Here is a 22,293-nt window from a genome sequence, read left to right as displayed (position 1 = left end):
CTACGATGTGAACCCAGATTTATATGACTCCAAAGCATGTACTCTTTCATTTACACCAAGGATATAAGGCATATGTTAGTACCCGAAATGATTCCTACAGATTTTCAATGACAAAGAATGATTACTTTCTCAGAAAGATAAATAATTCTTCCTAAAGCTATTAATAAAAACAATTCTTAATTCCTGTAACCAGGTAAAACTTTGATTTAATTTATGAATACAGAAATTCAAATGAACATGCGCAAACAAAACTAAGCCTAGATGAACTCACACCCTTCTAGTTCACCAGAACATAAAAGAAAACTCGATTAAAATCTGTAAAAAGATCAAATGAGGATAGTAAAGATTCATTCTCCACTGTCTGAAAGGAAAACTAACCTTATTAATGGCACACACTGTTTTCTCCCGGCTGGAGCCACTACTTGTCCTAATGATCTTGGATAGATCTTCACGAGCAGCAAGTAAATGTGCCAATGTAATCGTTGTCTTGGGTGACAAAGCATAACGCTTAGGCTGATAAATTCTTGCTATGTCATCTGTTTTCACCTAAATGACAAAAGTTAGGGGAAAAAAATACCAAAGAACATTTCAATAAAAGAGCAATGGCAATCATAAATATCTGACACTTTGTATGTAGAATGAAAAAAGTAAACCAATAGATGTTAAAAGAATATACAACTACCAGTATCAACTCATTAAAAACTAACAATTTTTAAAGTGAGGATCCAAGATGGTAACTGAGTAAGTGAAAGCTATGCTAACCACCTCCAAGGACCAATCTGGAATTACAATTAAATTGTAGAGAAATAATCCAGAATAACCAACTGGACACTAGCTGGAGAGAAGCCTTATAACCACAAGCAGACAGAAGAAACCACTTCATGACAACATGACTGTCAGACTAGAGAGCTGGCTGGGCTCCCATGGATAGAAGTTGAAGTGCCAGAGGATTATTTCAGCAGCCAGGGGGTTCCTCCAGAGAAGTATGGGATCTAAACCCCAAACTGGGCTCCCCAGCCTACAGCACCAGAGCTGGAAAGGACCCGGATAACATCCAGCTGTGAAGCAGCAGGGTTTCTGACTGTCAGGGGAAGGTAGCTGAAGGCCCAGAGAGCCTCTTTAAGGGCCAACACACAAAATTCCGTTTGTAGCCATTTACCCTGGGCTTGAGCAAAGAGGGCAGAGTGGACTTGAGACCCTTGAGAAGAGTCTGCAGTTGGTGGTTCTGGGGAGAGAACTGAAGGAATAGCCTCCAGGATCCCTGTGCTGAAGTATTCCCCATACGGCAGGAGCCATCTTTCTCAGGCAGAGCATTCCTCTCTGAATGGCATTAGCCTGAGGGAAAGCAATGCCCCCAACCACAAAAATTAATCTGCCTTACCCTGTGTGCTTAAACCAAGCTACTGATTACAGCTTGATAAGACTGACAACCAATCAGTTTAACAGCTCATTAGTTTCACAACTAAGGCACAAAATACAAAGAAGCATCCAAAATGGGAAGACAAAGAAACAGATCCCAAATGAAAGAACAACTGAATTCTCCAGAAGAACTACATGAAATGGGGGCGAGCAATTTATCAGACAGTTTAGAGTAATGATTATAAGGATACTCAACAGCATGAAAAAAGATCTAGAAACCATAAAAAAGGACCAGTCAGAAATAAATAATACAATATCTGAAATAAATAATTCACTGGAAGGAATAAACAGTAGGTTAGATAAAGCAGAGTATCGAATCAGTATTTTGGAAGCCAAGGTATAAAAGACAGAGCAGTAAAGAAAAAAAAAAAAATTAAAACAATGAGAGCTAAAGCAACATTTTGAACAGGAAGCATAACAACATTCACATCATGGGAATACGTAAGAGAAGAAGACAGGGAGCAAGGAACCAAGAACTTATTTAAGAAATAATGACCAAAAACTTCCCTAATATGGTGAAGGAAAAAGTCACACAGTCCAGGAAGCTCAGTGTCCCAAAGAAGTTGTACCCAAAGAGGCCTACACCGAGACACATCATAATTAAAATGATAAGGCTTAAAGACAAGGAGAGAATCCTAAAAGCCACAAGAGAAAAGCGGGTAGTTACAAACATGTGAGCACCAATTAGACTGTCATCTGATTTCTCAACAGAAGCATTTCAGGCCAGAAGGAAGTGGCATGAAATATTCAACATGATGAAAAGCAAGGACCTACAACCAAGGCTACTTTACTCAGCAAGCCTATTATTTAAAATTGAAGGAGAATTAAGGAGCTTTCCAGACAAGATAAAGCTAAAGGAGTTTGTTAACATCAAACCAGAACTGCAATAAATGTTAAAGGACTAAGAAGAAGAAGGAGGGGCGGGTAGGAGCAGGGAGAGGGGGAGGGGGAGGGGAGGGGAAAAGAAAGAAAAAACAATCTAAAAATAAAATGGCATTATCTACCAATAATCACCTTAAATGTAAATGGCTTAAATGTCCCAACCAAAAGACAAAGGGCAGCTGAATGGATAAGATAACAAGATCCATGTATATGCTGCCTCCAAGAGATCTATCTCAGATCAAAAGATACACACAATCTAAAAGTAAAGGGTTAGAAAAAAAATTTTATGAAAATGGAAAAGTAGCAGTACTTATATCCAACAAAACAGACTTTAAAACCAAAGACACTGAATAATGATAAAGGAAACAATCTAATGAGAGGATATAACCCTATAAAACATTTATGCACCAAACATAGGAGCATCTAAATATGTAAAACAAATCTTGATGGACAGAAAGGGAGAGATTGACAGAAATAAGATCATAGTTGGGGATTTTAACACCCCATTGACTTCAACAGATAGATCTTCCAGGCAGAAAATCAAGAAGGAAATAACAGCCTTAAATGACACACTAGACCAAATGAATTTAACCGATAGCTTCAGAGCATTTCATCGCAAAGCAGCAGAACATATATACTTTTCAAGTGCACATGAAACGTTTTCTAGGATAGACCACATGTCAGGACACAAAACAAGTCTCAATAAATTCAAGAAGATTGAAATTATATCAAGCATCTTCTCTGATCTTAACACTATGAAACTAAAAATCAATCACAAGAAGAACACTGAAAAATACACAAAGACATGGAAGCTAAATCGTCGTCGTCGTCGTCGTCGGCAGCCGTCCGTCTCGAGAGACGATGGTGTAGCTTCTTAAGAGTCTATCTGCACCGCCGAGAATGGTTGTGCAGTCCGACTCGGGAGTGACACGGTATCTGTCTCCTCCCGTGTTGAATCGACATCTTGCGATGACGCTGAAGCTACAGAGCCTGGGCAGGGTGATATGGAGGGTCTGCTGTTGCCCATGCAGCAGACCCCCCCTCTCTTCGCAGCTGAAGGGTCCAAGGGAAAGACGGAGTCAATACAGCTTGGCTTCAGGTGCGCCGCAGGAGTTGCCGGTGTTGACTACAACGTCAAACCGCCTTAGGGACTCCGGCTCCGGATTTTCTGTCGGGGTTTACTCCCTTAGCCTTTCCCCTGAAGAGGTATGCTGCAAGGCAGCGCAGGTTTTTGGAGTCAGAGTTTTCCTTCTCTGATGTGCCCTGACTGGAAGATCGAACCAGCGACACTTAGCTCGCAGGCCGACGCTCAATCCACTGAGCCAAATAACATGTTATTAAACAATGAATGGGTCAACAATGAGATCAAGGAAAAGAATGAAAAGATACCTTGAAACAAGTGAAAATGAGGACACACCACCCCAAAATCTATGGGACACAGCAAAAGCAGTCCTAAGAGGGAAATTTATAGCATTACAGGCCTATCTCAAAAAAACAAGAAAAAGCTCAAATAAACAATCTAACTTCACACTTAAAGGAATTTGAAAGAGTACAAAAAACAAAGCCCAAAGTGAGTAGAAGGAAGGAAGTAACAAAGATCAGAGCAGAAACAAATGAAATAGAGTCTGAAAAAAATGACACAAAAGAGCAATAAATCCAAGAGCTGGTTCTTTGAAAAGATAAACAAGATTGACAAATCTTTAACCAGATTCATCAAGAAAAAAAAAGAGAAGAAATCCAAATAAATAAAATCAGAAATGAAAAAGAATAACAACTGAAACAAAACAAATACAAAGGACTGTAATAAAATATTATGAACAACATATGCCAACAAACTGAACAACCTGGATAAAATGGATAAAGTCCTAGAAATGTACATTTTTCCAAAACTAAATCAGGAAGAATCAGAGAGTCTGAATAGACAGATTACACTTAGTGAAATTGAAGCAGTAACCAAAACACTCTCAACAAACAAAAGATCTGGACCAAATGGCTTCACAAGTAAATTTTACCAAAAATTTCAAGAAGAATTAACATCTCTCCTTCTCAAACTATTTCAAAAACTTCAAGTGGAGGTAAGGCTCCCAAACTCATTTTATGAGGCCAGCATTATCCTAATTACAAAACCAGATAAAGATAATACACAAAAAGAAAATTATAGGCCAATATCCCTGATGAACATAGATGTTAAATCCTCAAAAAATATTAGCAAACTGAATACAGCAATGCATCAAAAAATCCTACACCATAATCAAGAGGGATTTATTCCAGGAATGCAAGGTTGGTACAATATTCACAAATCAATAAATATGATTCACCTTATGAACAAAATAACAAAATGAAGGATAGAAACCACATGATTATATTGATACATGCAGAAAAAGCTTTTGATAAAATCCAATACCCATTTATGATAAAAAACTTTCAGCAAAGTGGGATTAGAGGGAACATACCCAAACATAATAAAGGCCATATGTGACAAACCCACTGCCAGCATCATACTCAATGGGCAAAAACTATAAGCGTTCCCCTTAAGATTGGGAACAAGAAAGGGATGTCTGCTTTCACCTCTTATTCAACAGTACTGGAAGTCCTTGACATAGCAATCAGACAAGAAAAAATAAAAGGCATCCAAATTGGAAAGGAAGAAGCAAAACGGTCTTTATCTGCAGATGACATGATATTGTACACAGAGAACCCAAAAGATTCCACCAAAAAACTACTAGAACTCATAAGTGAATTCAGCAAAATAGCAAGATACAAAATCCTGAAATCAGTTGTATTTTTAATGTCAATAATGAACAGAAATTAAAATTAAGAATACAACCCCATTCACAATTGCTTCACAAAGAATAAAATACCTAGGAATAAATCTAAGGATTAAAAAAAAAAACACATTCGTCCAGACAGGTACGAGGGGCGGAGAGGCGGAGTCATGGAGATGGGCAAAGAGATGCAAAGAGATGTGGAGACGGGCTGTGGCACAGATATGTGGTGGCAGAATAACAGGCGATCCCACACTCACACGTGGAGGATAAAAATCAGGAGGGACACCTGGGGAGCTAGTGATCCCAACTCCAGGAGGGACGCCTTGGGAGCTAATGATGCCAACCCCAGGCCAGACCTCACAGCCCAGGGTTCCAGCACCAGGAAGATAGGTCCCCATAACTTAAGGCTGTAAAAACCAGTGGGGGTTGGTTTCGCAGAAGAAACTGCTCGATTTTCAGGAATCTGTTTAAAGGGCCTGCATGGACTTAGAACGTATGCAAACCAACCCACTCTGGGATTCACCACCAGGGAAATAACTGTAAGGGCACCAGTCACATACAGGAAGTGGGTGAAGTGACTGGAAATGAGGTGAATGCAGGGAACACCTCTAGAAGCCAGGCAGACCTCTAGAAGCCAGGCAGCAGCATTATCCCCTTGCCGAGCCCTGCCCCAACACAGAGCTAAAAGTGGTGAACTGGGTTGCCCCACCCTGGCAATTACCTAAGGCTCTGCCCCTCACAATTTACAGGTGCCTTTTCAAAGACAGGGAGTCAAAGAAGCTCTACCTAATACACAGAAACATATAGAAGGAGGCTGCCAAATTGAGGAGACAAAGAAATATGACCCAAATGAAAGAAAAGAACAAAACCCCAGGAAAATAACTAAACAAAATGGATATAACCAACCTATCAGATGAAGAGTTCAAAACACTGGTGATCAGGATGCTCAAAGAACTCACGAAGTAAAGCAAAAACATAAGAGTAGAAATGAAGGTTACACTAAGTGAAATAAAGGAAAATCTATAGAGAACTAACAGTGGAGAACATGAAGCCGAGAATCAAATCAACAATTTGGAACACAAGAAGGAAAAAGCAATCAGAACAGCAAGAAGAAAAAATATTCAAAAAAAATGATGATTGGCTTAGGTAACTCTGGGACAACTTTAAACATACCAACATCTGATTAACAGGGGTGACAGAAGGAGAAGAGGAAGAGCAGGAAATGGAAAACTTATTTGAAAAAATAATGAACGAAAACTTCCCTAATTTGCTGAAGGAAATAGACATACAAGTTCAGGAAGCACAGAGTGTCCCAAACAAGTTGTACCCAAAGAGTACACATCATAATTAAAATGCCAAAGGTTCAAGATAAAAAATTATAAAAGCAGCAAGAGAAAAAAAAGAGTTACCTACAAAGGAGTTCCCATAAGACTATCAGCTGATTTCTCAAAAGAAACTTTGCAGGCAAGAACAGACAGGCAAGAAGTATTCAAAGTGATGAAAAGCAAGGATCGACAATCTAGATTATTCTATCCAGCAAAGCTAATCATTCAGAATGGGTTGACAGATGAAGTGTTTTCCAGACAAGATAAAGCTAAAGGAGTTCATCATCACCAAGCTATTATCACATGAAATGTTAAAGGGACTTATTTAAGAAAAAGAAGATCATGAAAACTATGAATATTAAAAGGGCAACAAATTCATAACTATCAACAACAACTGAATCTAAAAAAAACAAACTAAGCAAACAACCAGAACAGGAAGAGAATCAGAGATATGGAGATCATTTGGAGAGTTATCAGCTGGGACGGTGAAGGGGGAGAACAGGGAAATCGTGAAGGGATCAAAAAGCATAACTGGTAGGTACAAAAGGGACAGGGGTATGTTAAGAATAGTACAGGAAATGGAGAAGCCAAAGAACTTATATGCACAACCCATGGACATGAACTAAGGAAAGGAAATACCGGGTAGAGGGGGCAAAGGGAGAAAAATTGGGACAACTGTAATAGCATAATCAATAAAAATATTTTTTGAAAACAGAATTTTGAGAAAGAAGAGTTCTACCAGATATTAATATGCAATATGAAATTATCAACATCTTAATAGCTAACATCCACAGAATACTTATTAAATGTTACAGGATACAGTCACTTAATAGTTATTTCTTTAAATTTCAAAATACCTTTTTAGAGTGGTTATATTTATTACCCACTTTTGCGTACCAAAAAACAAACAAACAAACAAAAAAAAAACAAGGCTTAGAAAGTTTAACTGAATTCCCCAAAATACAGATAGAATCCCAGGTTTGCCCACTTACTAAGAAAGATCTACTTAACCCCACGGCACGTCGGCAGCCGTCCGTCTCGAGAGACGATGGTGTAGCTTCTTAAGAGTCTATCTGCACCGCCGAGAATGGTTGTGCAGTCCGACTCGGGAGTGACACGGTATCTGTCTCCTCCCGTGTTGAATCGACATCTTGCGATGACGCTGGAGTGTCCTCTCCAGTGAAGCTGAAGCTACAGAGCCTGGGCAGGGTGATATGGAGGGTCTGCTGTTGCCCATGCAGCAGACCCCCCCTCTCTTCGCAGCTGAAGGGTCCAAGGGAAAGACGGAGTCAATACAGCTTGGCTTCAGGTGCGCCGCAGGAGTTGCCGGTGTTGACTACAACGTCAAACCGCCTTAGGGACTCCGGCTCCGGATTTTCTGTCGGGGTTTACTCCCTTAGCCTTTCCCCTGAAGAGGTATGCCGCAAGGCAGCGCAGGTTTTTTGGAGTCAGAGTTTTCCTTCTCTGATGTGCCCTGACTGGAAGATCGAACCAGCGACACTTAGCTCGCAGGCCGACGTTCAATCCACTGAGCCAAACCAGCCAGGGCTTACACACACATATATATATATGTATACATATTCAATGCAGCATTATTTACTATACCCAAGATATGGTAATAAGCTACGTGTGCATCGATGGATGAATGGATAAAGAAAATGCAATGCACATACACACAAATATTATTCAGCCATAAAAAAGAATAAAATTCTGTCACCTACAACAATATGGGCAGACCTTTAGGGCATTGTACTAAGTAAAATAAGTCAGAGAAAGATAAATACTATATGATCTCTCACTTTTACATGGAATCTAAAACAGAAAACAAAAACCCCTCCCCCCCCAAAAAAACAAAAAACTCAAGCTCATAGATAGAACCGATTGTTGGTTGCCAAGTGCGGCTGCAAAATGGATGAACAGAGTTAAAGGTACAAAGTTAGTTATAAAATAAGTAAGTCATGGGGATGTAATGCAATGTACAGCATGAAACCTAGAGTTAATACTGTATTCTATGTTTGGAAGTTTGCTAAGAGGATAAATCTTTAAAGTTCTCATCACAAAATAATTCTGTAATTTATTGTGGTGATCATTTTGTAATACCACATATACTAACTTCAAATAATTAAGTTCTACACCTAACACCAATATAATGTATGTCAATTATACCTCAATTTTTTAAAAAAGATTATAGGAATACATCATGCACATGAAAAAAAATTTAGCTGCTGAGGATTTCAATAAAAGGTCAAATGAGACAAAGTTAAAAACCTCAATGTCAATCAACAGAGTATATCATTCTATGTAATAAAATTTTCTGTAAAGTTTTAAAATGCTTAAGACCAATATTTGATGAGTCATTCAATAATCAGACATATTGTATAGGGGGATAATAATAAAGAAATATTAAATTTACAGGATATTTAACAAGAAAACCCAAGGTATAAATGCATATACTAATATGTATAATCAACTGAAAAGGATCAAATGAAAGGCCTAAATTGACCTATAAATAGATTAAGGAAAAAAACATTTAAAAAAAATTTTTTCACACTAAGGAGAAAAGAAAAACAAACAAATAAAAACCCTCCTGTCCTAAAACATGATGAAAAAAAACCAAGAGGAGAAGATAAACTACTAAGATATTTCCTACAGGCACATTTTCTCAAAGTCCCCAAATCTAAGGCCAATAAACAATCAACATGCCCATAAATCCATGCCACTCAGAATGTCCAAAGAAAAGAACATGTCAAAACACTTTTGTGTGGGATTTCTGTGTAAACTTAAGGCCAACACTGAAAACATACTCTAAGTTCCCATGTTAAGACATTTTTAATGCATTCCCTTTCACAGTTGTGCTTGCATGCCTAGATTCCTTTTTCTCATTAAAAATCTATCAGGTTAAACTGAAGAGCCCACATGTATGCAACCTGTTAGGTTTCCAGAGGTCAGTATAATGAGTACCTCCCATACATCTAAACTCGATTGTATTTCTTGAGGTCAGCAATCATGTTGTCTGCTTCTCTGGTAACTCACAGCTCTTACAGCAACTAGGCTTCTTGCACACAACAGTCACTTCAATGATATGGACACACACACATCTCTGGAGTTTATCCTGGAGTACATGCAGAGGAGACACAGGATTTAACTATCTGACAACATGATTAGGTATTACAAATACAGAAATCTTTTAAGAATATTCTCCACCTAATCACATAGGGTATGGAAATGCTCATCCAAGAACTGGGTACATCATACTGCTTGACACATGAGATGCTGGAATAAATGTTTATTAAAAGAAAATATGAAAATGACAGTCTTTAACTTTGACATATAGCCATTCTATTACTACACTAAAAAAATGTTCCCTGAAATAATAGTTTTCATTTCACCAGCAACTCTGTTCCAATCACTCTTCAATTTTCTTTATCTGTCTGCTCCGTGTTTGAAAGGACACTATGTACAATTTCTAGGTAAATGAGTCAAATTGACCACACTAAATCATGAAAAGGTATATACATACCACAAAGAGAATGGAAAAGAGTGATATAGATAAGAAGGAAACCAACATCTCACAAAATGAAGTCTGGAGCCAAAAATAGGGGTTACCTCAGTTTATTTGTAGAACAGTCTACTACTACAGCCCCTGGTGCCACCCTCCTCTCCTCCCCTGCTGGTCAAAGAAAAAAAGCTGTACAGAAAAAAATGAGATTTCTCTTCTTGAAAAAATGAGCAGCTACTGAAAAAAGACTTATACAAGTCAGCACTGGGAATTGCCACAGCATAATAGCAAACTCCAAAGCCTCATGTCAACAATTCCAATCCAAGCAATAACTGAGGTTTACCATCAGCTTTTCACCATCTTGCTCTTTAAAATGAATGAGTAACCGAGACTTCCGGCCAAGATGGAGTTGTAGACGGACATGCTGCATCTACCCCCACAACTAAGAAGCAATACAACTACCTCAAAACTAGAAACAACCAGACGTTCCAGGAAATCAAACTACATGGAAGTCCAGCAAACAAAGATATAAAGAAGAAATACTCATCCAGACAGGTAGGAGGGGCGGAGCTAGGGTGGAGAGGACGCAGTGTGGTGGCAGCAGCAGTGGCGGCAATGGCAGGCCAGCAGAGAGCCCAGTTACACATTTTTAAAAGTCAGGAGGGACACCTGGGGAGCGCTCCCAGCTTCCTCACTGGACCTCACAGCCCACAGTCCCAGCACCGGGGGAAAATCAAGTCTCATTGCTTCTGACTGTGCAGACCAGTGGGGGTTGGGGCGGAGGCAGAAACTGCCGGTCACTCAGCAGAGTCTGCTTGTTTAAAGGGCCCCCACGGTCCTAGAATGTCCGCAGACCCACCCACTCTGGGAACGACGGCCAGGGCAGCAACTAGAGGGGCGCCAGTCTGGTGCGGAAGTGGGAGAGGTGCCTGGAAAAAGGGCAAGTGCTGGGCAGGCAGCATTGTTCCGTCTCAGACCCCTCCCCCACATACAGCGCCACAACATGGTGAAACGGGTCGCCTGTACTGACGAATCCCTAAGGCTCCGCACCTTACAATGTAACGGGAGCGACAGCTCTCCCTGGGACGCAGAGGCAAACAAACACAGGAGCCTGTCAGAATGAGGAGACAGAGAAGTATGGCCCGAAAGGGAGAACTAAGTGATGAGATAGCCAACCTAACAGATGAGGAGATAAACAACCTAACAGATGCAGAATTGAAAACACTGGTGATAAAGATGCTCACAGGCTTGACAGATATGCTTGAGTACGGCAAACACGTAAGAGAAGTGAAGGCTATGCTAAGTGAAACGAAAGAAAATCCACACAAAACCAATGGTGAAAGGAAGGAAACCGGGGTTCAAATCAGTGATTTGGAACATAAGGAAGAAAAAAACAGTCAACCACTGCAGAATGAGGAAACCATAATTGAAAAAAATGAGAAAAACTTCCCAAATTTTGCAAAGGAGATGGACATACAGGTCCGGGAAGCACGGAAGGTCCCGGGCGAGCTAGACCCAGAGGGGACCACACCAGGACACATCATGACTGAGATGCCAAAGGTGAAAGATAAAGAGAGAGTCCTGGGAGCAGCAAGAGAGAGGGGGAGAGTTTCCTACAGGGGGGTGCCTATAGGACTATCAGCTGATTTCTCAGAGGACACTTTGCAGGCAGGAAGGGACTGGCAAGCAGTATTCAATGTGATGAAAAGCAGCCTACAACCAAGATTACTCTATCCAGCAAAGCTATCATTTAGAATGGAAGGGCAGATGAAGTGCTTCCCAGACAAGGTGAAGCTAAAGGAGTTCATCATCACCAAGCCATTATTATATGAAATGTCAAAGGGACTTACTTAAGAAAAAGAAGATCAAAACTATGAATACCAAAATGACAACAAACTCACAATTATCAACAACTGAATGTAAAACAAAATTAAAACAAACTCCAACTAAGCAAACCAGAACAGGAACAGAATCATAGATATGGGGATCATTTGGAGGGTTATCAGCTAGGAGGGGGGAAGGGGAGAAATGGGGAAATGGTGCAGGGACTAAGAAGCATAATCGGTTGGTACGAAATAGCCAGGGGGATGTTAAGAATAATATAGGGAATTGAGCGTCAGCCTGCAAGTCAAGTGTCGCTGGTTCGATTCCCAGTCAGGGTATATAACTAGGTTGTACATCAGGTCCCCAGTTGGGGGCACAAGTGAGAGGCAACCACACAGTGATGTTTCTCTCCCTCTCTTTCTCCTTTCTCCTCTATCTAAAAATAAATAAAACAAATAAATTATTTTTTAAAAATTAAAAAAGAAGAATACAGGAAAGGGTGAAGCCAAAGAACTTATATGCACAACCCATGGACATGAACTGAGTGGGGGTCGGATTGCTGGAGGGAAGGGGGGTACTAGGCGGAGGGAGCAAAGGGGAAAAAAATTGGAACTACTGTAACAACATAACCAATAAAATATACTTAAAACAAAAAACAAAAAACTCAAGAATCAAAAAGAATTTCTGGGAATTAAAAAATGATAGAAAAAACAAAAATTCAATACCAAGGACATTTCCAAGAAAATGCATCAAGGTTGGAAAGAGAATGTGAGAGAATAAATAAAGCAACTTAAGTGGATCTACCCTGGGTGTCCAATATCTGACTAACAAGAGTTTCAGAAAGAGAATACACAGAAAACAAAAGGCAAGAAATTGATAAAAGAAAAACATAAAAGCTAAGAGTCTACAGATTTAAAGGTGCACCTAGTGTTTAGGACAATGAATGAAAAAAGACCCAAATCAACATCTAATGTGAACTTCTATTACTCTAATGGTAGAGAAGAGAATACAAAATCTTCCACAAAAATAAAATAAAAGGTCATCCAAAAACACAGAAAATAGCATCAGGTTTCTCAAAAGCAGCACTAAATGCTAAAAAACAATGCCTTCAATAGTCTTAGAGAAAAACGATTTCAACCTGTAGTTTTATATTTACCTAAACTATCAATCAAATACGACAGCAGATATATAAATTGAGTTCAAGAATTTAGAAAAAAATCATTCAAATATACCCTTTGTTAGGAAGTTTCTGTGGATTTACAGAACAAGAGAATAAACAACAAAAGAGGAGGCCACTGGATCCAGAAATAGTGGTGTAGCCAAGGAAAGCTGTGCAAACAGCCAGGTTGCAATAGCAGGCCAGACACTCTGGGGAGGGAAGGCATACAGAAAATGAAGGATTCTAATGTTAGGCAACCTGATTTTTAAAAAATATATTTAAAAAAACAAAAGAAGGGCCTGGCTTCTGTGGCTCAGTGGATTGAGCGTCGGCCTACGAGCCAAGTGTTGCTGGTTCGATTCCCAGTCAGGGCACATGACTAGGTTGACACATCAGGTCCCCAGTTGGGGGCGCAAGTGAGAGGCAACCACACAGTGGTGTTTCTCTCCCTCTCTTTCTCCTTTCCCCTCTCTCTAAAAAGAAAGAAAGAAACAAACAAAAAAATAAATAATTTAAAAAAACAAAAGAAAACAAAAGCAGCAGCAGCATATGACAGTGAAATACAATGCAAGAAAAAATAAAATCCAATTAGAAAGAAGATGAGACATCTGGTAAATTGAATAAAGACACCCACCCCCCCAAAGATGTCCACCACATTCTAATCCCTAGAACCTGTGAATGTGTGATTAAATTAAGGATCTTGAGATGGAAAGATTATTCTGGATTATCTGAATGGGCCAGTGTAATCACAGAGATCCTTGTAAGAAAGACAGGCCCTCTTGACCTCCAGTCGGGTGCATTTGAGAGTTAACCAACTGATGTTTCTCTCTCACATCAATGTTTCTCTCTCTCTCTCCCTCTCCCTCTTTCTCTCCCTCCCTCCCTGTCTCCCTTCTCCTCTCTTTAAAATCAGTAAGCATGTTCTTGGGTAAGGATAAGACAGAAAGAGAAAGAGAGAGAGAGAGAGAGAGAACGTGTCCAAGACAGGAGTAGGTGAAGTGACAATGAAAGCAGAGAGAGAGAGAAAGGTCAGAAGATCCTACACTACTGGTGTTGAAGATGGAGGATGAGGTCAAGAGCTAAGGTACACAGCTATCATCTGGAAGCCAGGAAACAGATTCTCCTCTGAAGCAGCTAGAAGGAATGCAACCCTGCCAATATCTTCATCTTCATTTTAGGACATCTGATCTCTACAGCTCTAAGTGAATAAATGTATATTATATAAGCCACTACGTTTGTGGTAATTTCTTTCTGCAGCCATAGGAAACCAACACAAAACACCACATGGAGAGACCATACCAGAGCCAAGAAGACAACTGAAGCACCCCAGCAGATAGTAGAACCCACACATGTAAGACAAGCAGCTTGGATGTTCCAGCCCAGCCCAGACATCAGCTGAATGAAGCTGCATAAATGACCCCAGCTGATACAACACGGGGCAGAAATACTGCCCAGTGAATATAAAGAATGTAACAACATCAGCAAGTAAGATGTGCCAGATTTACCTTGCCACCTGAGACAACGTTGAAACTGGACAACGCACGTAAACCAGTGATTTTTCAGAGACTGAACATCATAGTGCACAGGACAGTGATCCCTGAAACAGGGGAACCAAATGATTTCCTCCAGCCGTCCCAGCTTACCGTCTGGAGAGTTTCCAGACTATGTTGCAAAGTAGGGCAGAGAATCCCAGACAAAGCCTGGGTACAGGTTAAAGGCGTAAAATGAGAAGGATGGGAGATAGCTCTCTAGAAAGCCACCTGAAGAGATTCTATCACACCTCTGGATGCCCCGACCCTCCAATCCCCTCTTCACCTGAACCACACTCCACAGCCTTAAGACACTTTTAAAGAACTTGTTCACACATCACTATATTTATCTGTCTCATACGATACCTTCTTTTACGCAATCCTTGCATAAACCACAACAGCTATGAGTTTAAAATAAATGTGAATGATTTGGGTAGAAATTGAGATATCTGCAAACAGGGATTCACACAGGGCCAAGATCATTACATAAGGCCAGTGGTTGGCCTGGGCAGCGCTCCAGTGGTAAAGTGCAAATGTGGCACAGTTACATAACAGCCAAGAGGGCCTGAAGAGCTGTCACAGAGTGCCACCTACAGGACACGAACGGGAAAACAGCCTTACCTTTGCTCTATCAGACCATCCGAAAGACTGCACTGTTACATCCAACCGTTTCATCAACATCCGCCGGCGACACTCATATTCACAGGAAAGAGCATCATTGATTCTTTCCAGTTGTTCCTAAAGAATTTGGAAACAAATTATCATAAATTTTAGACTCCTATTTTGCACAAAAAATAAATTTGAAAATCGTGGTCAATACTTTCTACTGATTCAAAAGATATTGTATTTGATGACCATTTTCTGATCCCAGGAGAATTTACAGTAAATTATTTAAATAATGAAGAGTATCTGATAGAATATTTATGATATTTAGAAGACATTAAACAAATAAACTTTACAACTGGTAAATTTACCTCATCTTCAATCAAATGTGTTAATTTAAGTAAAACATCTACATGCTAAGTAGAAGGGACCAATAAGGAAAGAAAATACCAATAACTTCCCAACTTGCTGGCTTTGAGCTACTATCCTTTTCAAATCACAACTATGCTAATATACTGGGCACTATAAAAATTCTTGGCCAGATATTTTTAAAATTAATAATCTGATTGAAGAAGTATGTTTGGACCTATTACTCTAGAATATCAATTCACTTAATTCTCCAAAATAAAACATGCATGCTACACACTGAAAAATCTAGATGTCCATTTATAAAATTGAGTCATATTCACTAAGTGAATTACATAAAACTAATAAAAGGCAGTGTGTGTGGAAGGGGGGAACACGTACCGCCTGTTCCCGATTCAAATCAATTTTCAGGAGTGGTTTTCCCACATGATTTTTCTGGACTTTTGAGAGAATAGCTTTCACCTAAAAATAAATATAAAAGATTGTGAAAATGTATATCCCTAATTTAAAACAATCTTATTCTTGCTTAAAATGTTATTTTTAATGCTAAAGAATAAATATAATGTAAAAGTGAAACAATTAAAATATATCTTTATATACTGGGAAAGATCATCACTACAAGTCAGAATCAAGTCAGAATATCGTTTTCAAAGAGCATTAGTTATATTAATTCAAGCTATAGCACATCTTCTTTTCCAGAATAAGAAATAAGGTACACAGACAACTAAAGTGCCTACTAAAAGGTTTTGCTATGAAGATTGCATGTTTTTGTAAAGTAATTTTGGAGTTTCTTTTTAATATGGCACTCTCTTATATCCCGGTAAATTCTCAAATAGGATACTAACACCTTTGATGAGCACATTGATTTTTCTCAATTAAGTATTATGTACACATTTCAATTGTAAGTATTCTGGCTTCATTGTTCAGCAAGACAACACAGGAGAACAATTATAGTCACCACATAAACATTTCACTATTTTTGCAAAGCCTCTGGTTTATATTAAAACACATTTATTTTCATGAACAAGATATTATGCATTCACTTTTGCTTTAACAACATCAGGGGTCATTTTAATAAGTCAATGACTGTCGAAGAAAATGAAGAAAATGAGTACGAAATAACAGCCTAAGTTGGACTTACCCTCCTAACTAGAGAATCCTTGATTATCTAAAGAAAATATTTCAAAACAAAATGAAATATTTACAGTTTCTTAGTTATTGGTAAGTAGGAAAACCAATTAAGAGCAGTTCAGATTGTTAGGGGTATGAAGCTTATTTAATGTTGGGAGGTACTCTTTAAAAATTAAAAATTGTAAACATAAAAGTAGCTTGAAGACTGGTGGTAGGGAAGGGGAGTGACTAAAACTGGGCACAAGGTTTCTTCTGAGGGTGATGGAAATAGTCTAAAATTAGATTTTGATGATGGTTGTACTCTAAAACTACCCTAAAATTCATTGAATTGCACACTTAAAATGGGTGAATTTTTTAAAAGATTTTATTTATTTTCAGAGAGATGGGGAGAGAGGGAGAAACAAAGGGGGAGAAACATCAATGTGCAATAGAAACACTGATCAGCTGCCTCTTGCAGACACCCGAACTGGGGACCTGGCTGGCAACCCATGCATGTGTCCTGATCTGGAACCGAACCAGTGATCTTTTGCTTTGCAGGATGATGCGCAACCCATTGAGCCACACCAGTGAAAGAAAAATTTTATGGTATGTAAATTATATCTTGAGAAGGCTGTTTTTAAAAAATTATCTTCAAAAGAAGTGTAAATGAGGTCCCAAAGCTTAAGCTTTATTAGCTTCAAAGCAAATCTACCTCTACAATAATAATTCAATTACGGATACAATTCTTACATATTGTAAAGAATTAACTTATTTTCTTAAAATATAACTTTTTTGTAGATTCCACAACTATTGTAAATACCTCCAATTTGATATTATATATTCCTAAAAATTTTAGTTTTAACTCCTCACTCAAGAGGGATTCTAAATACATAACAGTTTTAATAAGTTTGAGAATTAATTGTGATATAGTCAGTGAGTTAAGAGTATGGACTCTGGAGGATGACTGCGTGGGTTCCAACCTTGGGTCTATCATTACTAGTTAGACGCTTGCTTATATAATTTATTAAATCTTTTAGAACCTCGGTTGCCTCATGTATTTGTTAATAGATAATAACAGTACCTATCTCATTATAGATGACCTAAGAATTCAATGAATTGTTACATATAAACATTTAGGACAGTAAATGCTATATATTTGCTATTAATATCACTATCATTATTTTAGATTCACATTTAAACAGTTTCAAGTTAGAAAATAATAATTTTCCTCCTAATAGTAACGAAGTCTCTTCTGCAAACATCACATAAAACAAAAACAATATGGAAAGATTTGCTCTGATAGAAACTGAATGGAGAAGGAAGTCCTTTTACGTACATATTTAGCCACCATAGTCACAGTAACAATTCCCTTATAATCAGCCTGCGGGCATTTGAACACAGGCATTATAGCTGCTTTAAGTCGGGAAAAGAGAGGTTTGGGGATATTGTTAATGCTAACTGAAACCCATACAAGGAAAAAGGCTTTCTAGAATAAATATGTGAAAGCACTATTAATTAGAAAGAGCCCAGAACTCTAATTTTGGAACACTTCCAGACATTTTAGCCAACCTGAGATCATACTTAATCCAGAGGAAGAGAAAAAACTCTGATCAATGTTTTTGAGCTGGGATTCACCAACTTACTCTTTGCTTTGCAAGTTCTATTCCCCTTGCCCTGAAAAAAGTTTTTAATGCTGTGTATTCATTCATCTTAATGATACCAAAATTCTCTCATTAAGACAAATCTTCCTTATTTTTCAGTTCATAAAAAAATCAATGCAAAAAGTACTTTATTCAAGAATTTAAAGTAATGTGTCTATAAATGGAGTTTAAGTATCTATTTTTGAGGGTGAGAATTTTCCTTTCCTTTAAAATGAACCCTGTATTATTCTCTTATAGGACTCCTACAAAACATAGGAATTAGGCCAGAATTTGGTCTGTGAGAGTATCATTCTTTCTAACCTATGGCTCGACTAGGATAAAGGGTAGTTTAATAATTGAAAAAAATTCAAAAAGCTTGAGGCACATAGTTTGTAGTTGTTTTTACTCCATCAGGATACTCATTCATTCACTCTACAACAAACACTAAACACTGACCCACCAGAAACTGTGCTCTCTCACTGTCAAAGACAACCACATTGCAATTCTATTGGCAATATCCATTGAAGTTTTTTAGTTTGCTTTTGACTTTACAGGATAACTCTGCTTGTTTCATTAAATGGTATTTCAGCCTTGTGTAGGAAAGCAATCCTTAACTTTGCATGTTCCTATCATGCAACTCTCACTAAGCCTGGGCGTTAACTGTGGGCAGGTTAGGTCACATGCATATTCACTGCAAATCCAAAGTTCAGTTTTTAGGAAGATGAACTTCTCTTGAAATGGAATATATTATATTATACTCAAAGGAAATACTTTCACTTTTAATACAACATTTACATGTTATACTTAGTTGAATTTTGGGGAAAGAAAAATAAAGCAAATACCATACCTTTGACTCCACTTGGCTTAACATAAGTGGAATGTCAGAAGTTGCTGACTTGGGCACACCAAGGGTATCACAGATAGCTTGGACTTCCTGATAAATTTCACTATTTTTATCTAATTGAGAATTCTGACATGTCTTGTTCTGCAGTATCTGTAAAGCTTGAAGCTCTGTACTTAAAAATACTATAAGGGGGAAAAAGGAAAAACAAATGTTAAAAATGCAAACAAACTTCTTAAAAATTCCACTTCTGGGGGTATGTAACCAAATAAATTGATATCAGTATCTCAGAGAGATCTGTACTACCATGTTGATTACCATATTATTCACGATAACCAAGATATTGATGTTTTTGGACAAATGGCTAAAGAAAGTGTAGAACAGACATGCAATGGCATATTATTCAGCCTTTAAAAAGAAGGAAATCCAGCCATTTCATACAAAGTGAAATAAGCCAGAGACACAAGAGCACAAATACTACATATCACTTTGATGAGATATCTAAAACAATCAAACTCACAATGCAGAAACTTGCCAAAGGGGGAGGGAGAAACAGGGAGTTATTAGTCAAATATAAATTTTTTAAGAACTGGTGATTTGTTTTAATTAAGTTTTGAAATCAGAGGGACCTTAGCATAGTCCTGGTAAGCCAAACTGGATACATATTGATCAGTTATCCTCAAGATCTGGTATTTTATAGCACAGTACCTATAGTTAACAATACTGTACTGTTATTTTTAAATACTTAAAAATTTGCTAAAAAAAATAGATGTTATGCTGTGTATCATAAAATAGCAATAATAATAAAGAGGGCAGGAGAAAACTAAAAAAAAAATAAAGGCCGCCCTAGCTGGGTGGCTGTGGATTGAGCACCAGTCTGTGAACCAAAAGGTCACTGGTTCAATTCCCAGTCAGGGCACATGCCTGGAAGTTGGGGGTGTGCAAGAGAAAGACAATCAATCGATGTTTCTCTTACTCATTAATGTTTCTCTCCCTCTCTTCCCCTCTCTCTAAAAGTAAATAAATAAAATCTTAAAAACAAAACAAAACAAAAAAAAGTGCCTACTCACAGAGTTTAAAGTCCAGTATAAGAGACACACCAATAAACCAGTAATTTAAGAATATATAGAAATGTGTAAGACTCTGATGAAATAGTCTCTTTCATATGCACAGAGTGCTCAAGTCAGGAGGAAATATATAAGTCTAACTAATTTATAAGCAGACAGAGTAATCTGAGTAATTATTTGCCTTCAGGATAGACCACTCCTTTACTGTTCCCATTTCATTTAATCGTTTCAACAGCCATATTAAATTTCTCAAAATCTTAGATGGTTATAGTTTTATTTTACATTAACTTTCACTACAGAAGTTTTTGTTTAAAGTTACGTACACACACACACACACAAAAAATTTAATACAGTAATTTCAACTTCAGCTGAGTGGGAGAAATATCTGAGAAACTTTAAAAGCACAGGCGCCAGGCTCCTCAGAGATTCTGAAGCAGATCTGAAGTAGGAGCAAAGCATCTCTGTGGTCTGTTTTACACCCAAGGTGATTTTCATGGGCAGGCAGGATTGACAGCCACTGACTTAAAGATTTTTCCATGCAATCTATACATGTCAGACCGTCTAAAAAGCCCACAAAAAGTTAAGACCAGTAATTATTAAAGTTTGCTTATGAGGACTTTCCCAAGGTTCCTCTGATTTCAAAACTTCATTAAAACAGATCTCTAGTTCTTCAAAATTTGTATTTTGGAATAAAACTTGGCTGAAATTCGCCTTTGTTCTATGGAAACATGCTCTATGTAACAGTACATACGAGAGTTCAGTCTAGTATTTAAAATGCTAATCCATGCAGATGGTATACGTATCTACCATCTATGCACTTTTATTTCTTTTCTATAAGGTATAATACATATGTATATTCATTTTCTGTTTATCAATATATCAGAGATCATTCCATATCAACACATTTGATTAGTTTTCATTCTATAAAACGGCATCATTGCAAAGATATATATTTCCTACTTAACTACTACAAACAATGCCACAGTGAACATCCTTTTCATATACCTTTGTATACTTGGGGAAAAAAATAAATATTGCCAAGCCAAAAAGCAGGTAAATTTCAACTGTGATATATTAATAATTTTGCCCTTCCAAAGGTTATACCAGTTATTCTCTCACCACACCCTAATGCCTATTGTATAGAATGCTTACTCTCCCAAACTTTATTATGACTAAAAAAAATTTGTTTTTTATTTGCTAGCCTGCTAAATTTAAAAAATAGTATCCTATCATTTTTTAAATAATTCCTTTAACTTTGAAGGGTACTGTGCATCTTTTCACATTTAAAAGCAATAAATTTTTTTTTCTGTAGAATGCCTTTTTCTTGTCTTATGTTCTCTATATATTTTTCCACTGAGTTTCTCTCTTTTTCTTCTTGATTTACAAAAGCTCTCCACATAGTAATGAATTTGGCTCTTTTAATTTTATACATGTTGCAAATACTTCCAAGAAGAAGATGAAGAAGCTTTTTTTTTTTCTTTTTAAGATTTTATTTATTTTTAGAAAGAGGGGAAAGGAGGAAGAAAGGAAGGGAGAGAAACATTGGTGGGTGAGAGATGTACACTGACTGGGAATCGAACCAGTGACCTTTAAGTTTGCAGGTCAGCAATCAATCCACTGAGCCACACCAGCCAGAGAGAAGAACCTTCTTATATATCTTTTTAAGACAGTCAAACTAAAGATAAAAATGGAATACATGCTGGTAAAATAGAGAACTAGTATAGCCTCTCTGGAGCAAAATATGGCAATATATACCTGGAGGGGATTTTTTTTTAATGTTCATAATCTTTGTCTAAGTAAAAGTAATCTAAAATTATAAACAAAGAAATAGAAAATAGAAAAAAACCCAAATACCACCAAATCTGAAATTTATTAAATAAAAATGTTATGTCCATAACACAGAATGTTATGTAGCCAATTTAACATTTTTTAAATATTAAGTGATGGAGAAATGCTGACAAAATGTTAAATGAAGAGAAAGAGGAGAAGGAACTGCATCTATAACAAGATTCCAACCTTATTTAAATGTGTATGTATAAAGGGAAAAGAGAAAGAAAAGGAAATACACCAAAAAGTTATTCATGATTCTCTCTGGAAAGTGAGATTATAAATGATTTTGTTTTTTATGATTTTATCTAGTTTGTAAGATTACTATGATGAGCATGCAATTTCTTAACATATAACATAAAATTTACCATTCTTTTTTTCTTAAAGAGTTTATTTATTTATTTTTAGTGAGAGAGGAGAAAGAAGGGAGAAAG

The 22,293-nt window shown here is 37.6% G+C and overlaps 1 protein-coding gene across 1 annotated transcript in view; it reads right to left on the bottom strand.

Annotated features, from left to right (window-relative positions):
* TSLIG3B (tRNA splicing ligase complex subunit 3B) overlaps nucleotides 1-22,293 on the bottom strand; it is a 35,965-nt gene that overhangs the window by 3,478 nt on the left and 10,194 nt on the right. The window contains exons 4-7 of the mRNA XM_090270395.1: nucleotides 18,972-19,150; nucleotides 15,756-15,836; nucleotides 15,027-15,143; nucleotides 379-546 (exon numbers count right to left, since the gene is read on the bottom strand). Of these exons, the coding sequence (XP_090126521.1) occupies nucleotides 379-546; nucleotides 15,027-15,143; nucleotides 15,756-15,836; nucleotides 18,972-19,150 (545 nt within the window). The remainder of the gene's footprint in view (nucleotides 1-378; nucleotides 547-15,026; nucleotides 15,144-15,755; nucleotides 15,837-18,971; nucleotides 19,151-22,293) is intronic.

Source organism: Furipterus horrens, unplaced genomic scaffold (genome assembly GCF_987537825.1).
Source record: "Furipterus horrens unplaced genomic scaffold, mFurHor1.1.pri manual_scaffold_3, whole genome shotgun sequence".
Lineage (NCBI taxonomy): Eukaryota > Metazoa > Chordata > Mammalia > Chiroptera > Furipteridae > Furipterus > Furipterus horrens.
This window is presented reverse-complemented; position numbering and strand designations above follow the sequence as displayed.